Below are 7,487 nucleotides of genomic sequence, written 5' to 3'. Positions count from 1 at the left end.
CTCGCTCTGTCGCCCAGGCTGGAGTGCAGTGGCGCGATCTCGGCTCACTGCAAGCTCCGCCTCCCGGGTTCAGGCCATTCTCCTGCCTCAGCCTCCTGAGTAGCTGGGACTACAGGCGCCTGCCACCGCGCCCGGCTAATTTTTTTTGTATTTTTAGTAGAGACGGGGTTTCACCGTGGTCTCGATCTCCTGACCTTGTGATCCGCCCGCCTCGGCCTCCCAAAGTGCTGGGATTACAGGCGTGAGCCACCACGCCCGGCCAGCAATGAATTTTTGCTAGGACAGAAATCCTAGCTGGGTACAGTGGTGCACACCTATAGTCCCAGCTACTTGGGAGGTTGAGGTAGGGGGGATCACTGGAACTCAGGAGTTCCAGGCCAGCCTGGGCAACATAATGAGGCTCTCATCTCTAAAAAAAATTATTTTAACTATGTGGGTGTGGTGGCATGTGCCTGTGGTCCCAGCTACTCGGGAGACTGAGATAGGAGGATCACTTGAGCCCAGGAATTGGAGACCAGCCTGTGCAACATAGTGAAACCCCATATCTCCACAAAAAAAAATACAAAAATTAGCCAGGCATGGCTAGTCGTAGTTCCAGCTATTTGGGAGGCTGAGGTGGGAAGATTGCTGGAATCTGGGAGATTGAGGCTGCAGTGACTATGATTGCACCACTGCGCTCCAGCCTGGGTGACAGAGCAAGACCTGTCTCAAAATAAAAAAAAGAAAGGAAAATTAAATCCTAGTTCTAGCAGGGCTGACACGCTAATGTGGGCCCTGCCCTGGCCCTGGCTCAGTGGGTGATCGGGCACTGGGATGGAATCCCACTAGTCCTCTCCTAACTCTCTCCCTTCGCCCTCCAGTGGTGATTAGCAAAGGGGGAGGGAGGGAGGAGAGGGTTCAGCATCTCCCACCGCTGCAGGTGATGTTCTGCACCCTGAACACCCACAAAGTGGACATGGACAAGCTCCTGGGGGGCCAGATTGGGCTGGAGGACTTCATCTTTGCCCACGTTAAGGGGCAGCGCAAGGAGGTGGAGGTGTTCAAGTCGGAGGATGCACTCGGGCTCACCATCACGGACAATGGGGCTGGCTACGCCTTCATCAAGGTGCCTGGGGAGACGGGGCACTCGGAGGCCTGGGAGTGAGGGTGGGCCACGGGACCCTGGAAACCAAGGCAGAGTCCCAAGGGCTGATGATTCCCCATCCCCGCAGCGCATCAAGGAGGGCAGCGTGATCGACCACATCCACCTCATCAGCGTGGGCGACATGATCGAGGCCATTAACGGGCAGAGCCTGCTGGGCTGCCGGCACTACGAGGTGGCCCGGCTGCTCAAGGAGCTGCCTCGAGGCCGTACCTTCACACTGAAGCTCACGGAGCCTCGCAAGGCCTTCGGTGAGGAGCAGCCCCCTGGACCTCCCCAATGGGGCTGCTCGCATGGGCGCAGGCGGTGGTGCCGGGAGCGGCCAGCAGGTGGCGCCCGAGCCTGGCCAGCCGAAAGGGAAGTGGGTGCAGCCCCTCCCGGCCCCGAGAGGAGGTGCTGGTCCTTGGCCCAGCCGGGGAGAAGGGCCGGGGCAAGGAGGAAGGTGTCCTCACCACTGGCCAGCCCCCACCCCCAACAGGCCAGACTTGGCCGCTCAGTACCAGCCCCCCCACTTTTCCATCTGGCTTCACTAACTCTCAGGAATGGGCCCCAGGCCCCTGAGATGGGGTGGGGACTGAATCACTTCCCCCGGCAGGGAGCGCTGGTCTGTGGCCCAGGAGCCATACCCCCTTGGCCAAGAGGAGACGGACTCAGGCAGTTGGAGACTCAGGCTGGGGTACACCCGCTTCCTGTCCCAGCCCCTGGGAGCAGAAGTGGCCCCTCCAGTCTCCCCTCTAGCATTTCCTATTCCTGGCCCCCAGCTGTCCCCCCTGCTCTGCCCCACAGCCATGCCAGGCCTGAGTCAGGATTCCTGCCCTCCTGGGATCACCCTGGCCCCAGCCCCCAGGAACTTGCAGAAGTTTGGAGAAGTTTGGGGTGGTGTCGAAAGCCAGGAGGGCCAAGTTCCTGCCCAGAGCATGCTAAAAGCGAGCTTCCCCCACACTCACCCCTCTCCGACCTCCCACAGACATGATCAGCCAACGCTCAGCGGGTGGCCGCCCTGGCTCCGGCCCACAACTGGGCACTGGCCGAGGGACCCTGCGGCTCCGATCCCGGGGCCCTGCCACGGTGGAGGATCTGGTGAGTGCTCCAGCTGGACCCTGTCTCCAGCATTCCTTCCCTTTCTTTTTTTTGAGACAGTTTCACTGTTGTCACCCAGGCTGGAGTGTAGTAGCGTGATCTCGGCTCACTGCAACCTCAGCCTCACAGGTTCAAGTGATTCTCCTGCCTCAGCCTCCCAAGTAGCTGGGACTACAGGCGCCCGCCACCATGCCTGGCTGATTTTTGTATTTTTAGTAGAGACGGGGTTTCACCATGTTGGCCAGGCTGGTCTCGAACTCCTGGCCTCAGGTGATCCAGCCTCCTTGGCCTCCCAAAGTGCTGGGATTATAGGCGTGAGCCACCACCCCCAGCCCTCCCTTTCTTTTCATAATAGGCAGTGTTACCTGTTAGCTGAGGAGACTCTGGGCAGACAGCCTGGATTCTAGTCCACTTCTGCCACTTCCCAGCTCCCAGGGACCTTCCTTGGGCACGCGGTCCTCAGTTTGCCCATCAGTAAAATGGGGATGAGATGAACACCAATACCTTCTTCTCAGGGTTGTCCTGAGGTCTAAATAGGAATATATGTAAAGTGGTGACAAGGGCGGTCAGTCCATTTACAATGTATGTTCACATTGTTATGATGTCGCTGTCATCCCTCCCTGGCCCCCAGCCCTCTGCCTTTGAAGAGAAGGCCATTGAGAAGGTGGATGACCTGCTGGAGAGTTACATGGGTATCAGGGACACGGAGTTGGGTAAGTGAGGGCTGCCTGCGGGGGTATGGGGGGCGGCATCTAGGTCTGGTGCTGACTGAATCCACCCTGAGCCCCTTGGTCCCTGGTGCCATTTGTGCCTCCATTCTGCCCCCTCCCCCAATAGCGGCCACCATGGTGGAGCTGGGAAAGGATAAAAGGAACCCGGATGAGCTGGCCGAGGCCCTGGACGAACGGCTGGGTGACTTCGCCTTCCCTGACGAATTCGTCTTTGACGTCTGGGGCGCCATCGGGGACGCCAAGGTCGGCCGCTACTAGGACTCCCCCCGGACCCTGCGATGATGACCCGGGCCCAACCTGGTGGGGGCCCCCAGCAGCGACACTGACATCAGGACTCAAGCCTCCAGCCTGAGCCTAGCTCAGCAGCCCAAGGATGATGGGGAGGGGAGGTGGGGCCGGGCCCCCTGCTCCGCTCCAATCGGTACCATCCCCTCCCCGGTTCCCAATCTGTCCGGGGTCCCCGGCCCCCCTGTGCCCTGTTCCCCACCTACCTCAGCCGGGTCAGGCACGGGGAGGGGAGGGATCGGCCAAATTGGGCGGCCACCCCCGCCTCCACCACTTTCCACCATCAGCTGCCAAACTGGTCCCTCCGTCTCCCTGGGGCCTTGGGTTCTGTTTGGGGGTCACGACCTTCCTAGTTTCCTGACGCAGGGAATATAGGGGAGAGGGTTGTCCCTCCCCCCAGCAAATGCAATAATGCCCTCGCCCCTCCTGAGAGGAGCCCCCTCCCCGTGGAGCCTGTTACCTCCGCATTTGACATGAGTCTGCTGTGAACCCCCCAACCTCCTCCCCAACTCCCATCTCCCCCTCCAGGCCTATCCCTGGCCCAGAGCAGGAGGGAGGGAGGGACGATGGCGGTGGGCTTTTGTATCTGAATTTGCTGTCTTGAACATAAAGCATCTATCTGCTGTTGGACCTGCGTGGCTTCGGGGTGGGAGAGGGGGAGGGTCGGAGCTGAGAAAGAATTCAGCAGCTGAAATCCATCTTCCGCAGGCTCCAAATTGAATTAGGAGCTGGCACCAGGCCGCCTGCCCCCTCCCACTGTTCCTTCTGGCTGCAGGCCACCAGGCTTCCAGGCAGGGCCAGAGCTTCCTGGACTACTGAGGGTTCAAATCCTGCCCCCTCTCCCACAAGGCCTCCCGCCCCCTGGAGCTTCACAAGGCTGCCGTCTGCAGCCCGTGACAACCCCTGGACGGTGGGGAGTACCAGGGCATTGAAACTTGGCTTGGAAATAGATGGACCCTCAGGCCTACCAGAGCCCCACTCCTACACCGGGAAGTTGGGGGCAGGCACGATGCAGCCCCCACCCCACCCGGCCCAATGCTGGACATGCAGGCGTCCATGGGGCACCCTGCTTACTAAACCCGGCATACTTGTTTTGACAACCCACTCATCTTCGAGGATTGAGGGTGATCAGGGAAAGGCAGGGTGGAACCCTGGCCAGACCTGGAGAGAAGGGAAGGGATTGAAGCAAGGGGTGCTGGGCCACAGGGCCCCACAGGAATGTTTGGGGGTGAGCCGAGAGGCTGTGGGGAAGTCTGAGGCCAGCTTGCAATCCTTGTTCCAACAGGTGGGCTGGCACTGGGCCACCAGGAAGAGGAGAAGGGAGGAAAAAAGGGAAGACCCTCGGGGCTGGGTGTTGGTGTGCAGACCCGGGTGGAGTGGGGAGCCACTGTCCCGGTGACTCGGGGCAGACCTGAACACCTGTGGGCTCCTTGGGTGTGTGTGCTGGGAGCCGGCTGTGGTGGTGAAGGGGTGTGGCTGTGTGCGTCTCGGGGGTTGGGTAGGACTGTGCGTCTATCAGAGTGTTGACGGCTGGTGGCGCGGTGAGGGAGGGCTGTGTTGTGGGTGAGGGATGTGATCACTGGCTCTGTGTTCCAGGGCAACTGCACGTGTAACTGGCAGTGTCTGGTGGTGGGGAGTGCAATGGAGTGACTGTCAGGGTGTCCTGGGATGTGGGTGTGTGTGTCTTAGGGTGCTGTTGTTTCTGGGGCAAGGAGGGGTGCCTGGCTAGGTCTCGGGGTGTTCAGGGGAGTTAGGGTATGTCTCAGGGTGTTGCTGTTTCCTGGGTGGGGGTGCTGGCTAGGTCTTGAGGTGTCTAGGGATGCAGGTGTGTATGTCTCAGGGCGTTGCTGTTTTGGGGTGAGGGTGGGGGTGGCCAGCTACGTCTCTGGTGTCCAGGGGCAGGGGGTGTCACTTCTTGTGCCTTAGGTGTATGGAGTGTGCCGGTGGGGCCTATCTGGGATTGTTGAGGGGTCATTACAAGTCATACAGAGTGTGACCGGGGCAGTTTTGGCAATAAGGAGTGTGTGTGTGCGCGCGCGCGTGCACGCGCGCATATGTGTCTGTCTCTCGGTGCCAAGTGAGACCCTATTTCCCAGCACTAAGGAGGGTGATGTGGGTGGTCATCTCAGAGGGCTGCATTTTGGGGTGTTGAGGGGAGGGGCTGGAATTGAGGTCGTAACTCTGGGTGTGTCCTGGCGCTGGGGGTAAGACCCTGAGTTCAGGGATGTGGTGGCAGCAACCTGGCTGTGCTGAGATGGGGACAGAATGAAACTGAGTGGTAAGTGACAGGATTGTCTTAGGGTGTGAGACTGTGCCAGTGTGACCCTACTTCTCAGGGCAGGAGGCGAGTCTTTGTGACTTAGGACGTGTGTCCCAGGTGTCACTCAGCCCATCTTAAAGCAGGAGCCAGATACTGGGGAGAGTCCCCAGGTCGCCAGGCCTCCTGGTTCCTCTGCCCCCTTTCAGCCGCCTCCTCTCGCCTCCCAGGATATGACTCGCTGTGGCCCTAGCCGGGGCTTAAGCCCCTGTATAAATAGTACGCGGATCCCCTGGCCAGGCTGGGCCTGACCCAAGCCAGTCTGCCCGAGGCCCTGCCCACCAGCACCCACCCCAATGTCCATGAAGGCTTTAGCAGGGCAGGGGGGCATTGATGCCCCCACAGAATTGGAATTAGCCCCCCTAGTCCCAAAGCTCCAGGGAGGGGCAGTGGCACCCCTGCAGCCGCCCCAGCCTGCCCCAGACGACACTCACATTTTCCAGTGTTTAGATTTTATCCACTTTATTAATGAGGCAAGAGGCCCGGGGAAAGGGGGCTACTCCCGCCCTCCTGGGAGGAGGGGTCACAGGGGCCAGAACGACTCCAGGGAGCCTCCCTCCTCATGGAGGGAGCCGCTGGGGCCCAGAGTAGCCCCCATCCATTGCCAGGAGCAGAGAGGGGGGTCTCTGCCACTCCAGGCCCCAAGCGGGCGTGCGCGGGGTGGAGCGGCCCCTGGAGGCCAGCAAGGGCGGCGGGAGGAGCCGAGGAGCCGCCCCAGGAAGAGGGAGGGAGGAAGCGGCCTGCCGGAGAGCCAGGGCGCAGTGGGCAGCAGGGCTGAGCGGCCGGTGATGGGGACCCCGCATCCCAGGCAGTGCTGGGTAAGCGGGTTGCACATGAGGGTCCCTGGCTGGGGAGGAGGAGGGCATGAAGGGGTGGGGCCATGGCCACCTGTCTGTCCATCCTGTGTCCCTGGGCTCTTCCCCCCGATCTCTGTGTCCCTATCTTATCGTCTGTCCATCCTCCCTTCCCATCTGGCCTGGTGGACGGTTCCACCCTTTCCGCCCTCACCACCAGGATATCAAAGAGTGGATGGTCAGGCCTCTGGGGGCAGGGACATGGAGTGGAACCGTGGGCAGCCAGGGTGAGGCAGAGGTGATCGCGGTGGGGCCTGGCGAGAGACCGCAGTGGATCTGAGGCAGGTCCATGGGGCAGGGGTAGAGATGGGTCCATGGCACAGATGTAGCTGTGCCATGTGGGGTCGGAGATGGGTCCATGGGGGACAGGGACATGGCCGTGGGGAGAGATGTGCCCATGGTGGTAGAGATGGGGCTGGGGTATCTCGAGGATGGGACTGGAGTAAAGCTGACATGGGGCAAGTCAGGTAGAGCCACGGGCAGGAATGTGAGAGCTATCGGATGGAGCCACAGGCCCCAGGAATTTGCTACGGTGTAAAAATGGAAGGTGGGGGTTAGAGGGGGATCTGTGAGGCCCAGAGGCACTGGCAGAGATGCCTGAGGGCAGGGCTGGGGGGAATCTTGCAGGAAACCATGAGGGACAGAGAAGAGGCCAGTGGGGACAGAGGGAGGTCCTGGAGCAGGAGATGGGGCGGTGAGAGGCAAAAGAGAGGGAGGAGGGTTTCCAAATGGAGTGGCCAGGTCATTTGGAGTTGCCATGGGCAGAGGGGCTGCCTGAGAACGCCAGGGAGTCAAATGGGCCTGATGTTCTGAGATGGCACCGTGGGCTGGTCCCCGTCCGGGCCCAGCCAGCCTCACTCTGCCCTCTTCTCCTCTACCCAGCACTCCTGGCGCCTGACATGAGCCCTTGCGGGCCCCTCAACCTGAGCCTGGCGGGCGAGGCGACTACATGCGCGGCGCCGTGGGTCCCCAACGCGTCGGCCGTGCCGCCGTCGGGCGCTTCGCCGGCGCTGCCCATCTTCTCCATGACGCTGGGCGCCGTGTCCAACCTGCTGGCGCTGGCGCTGCTGGCGCAGGCC

The 7,487-nt window shown here is 61.2% G+C and overlaps 2 protein-coding genes across 2 annotated transcripts in view; both read left to right on the top strand.

Annotated features, from left to right (window-relative positions):
* The window catches only part of GIPC1 (GIPC PDZ domain containing family member 1), a 21,141-nt gene extending 17,276 nt beyond the window's left edge, over nucleotides 1–3,865 (top strand). Inside the window, 5 exon segments of the mRNA XM_017851236.1 lie at nucleotides 920–1,105; nucleotides 1,212–1,392; nucleotides 2,109–2,221; nucleotides 2,853–2,934; nucleotides 3,059–3,865. Coding sequence (XP_017706725.1) covers nucleotides 920–1,105; nucleotides 1,212–1,392; nucleotides 2,109–2,221; nucleotides 2,853–2,934; nucleotides 3,059–3,210 — 714 coding nt within the window. The 3' untranslated portion in view covers nucleotides 3,211–3,865.
* Nucleotides 3,866–6,030: 2,165 nt separating this feature from the next.
* PTGER1 (prostaglandin E receptor 1) overlaps nucleotides 6,031–7,487 on the top strand; it is a 2,989-nt gene continuing 1,532 nt past the window's right edge. The window contains exon 1 of the mRNA XM_017851217.1: nucleotides 6,031–7,484. Within this exon, the coding sequence (XP_017706706.1) occupies nucleotides 7,137–7,484 (348 nt within the window). The 5' untranslated portion in view covers nucleotides 6,031–7,136. The remainder of the gene's footprint in view (nucleotides 7,485–7,487) is intronic.

Source organism: Rhinopithecus bieti, unplaced genomic scaffold (genome assembly GCF_001698545.2).
Source record: "Rhinopithecus bieti isolate Rb0 unplaced genomic scaffold, ASM169854v2 scaffold_33432, whole genome shotgun sequence".
NCBI lineage: Eukaryota > Metazoa > Chordata > Mammalia > Primates > Cercopithecidae > Rhinopithecus > Rhinopithecus bieti.
Note: the sequence above shows the minus strand (reverse complement) of the source record. Positions and strands in the feature narration are given on the sequence as shown.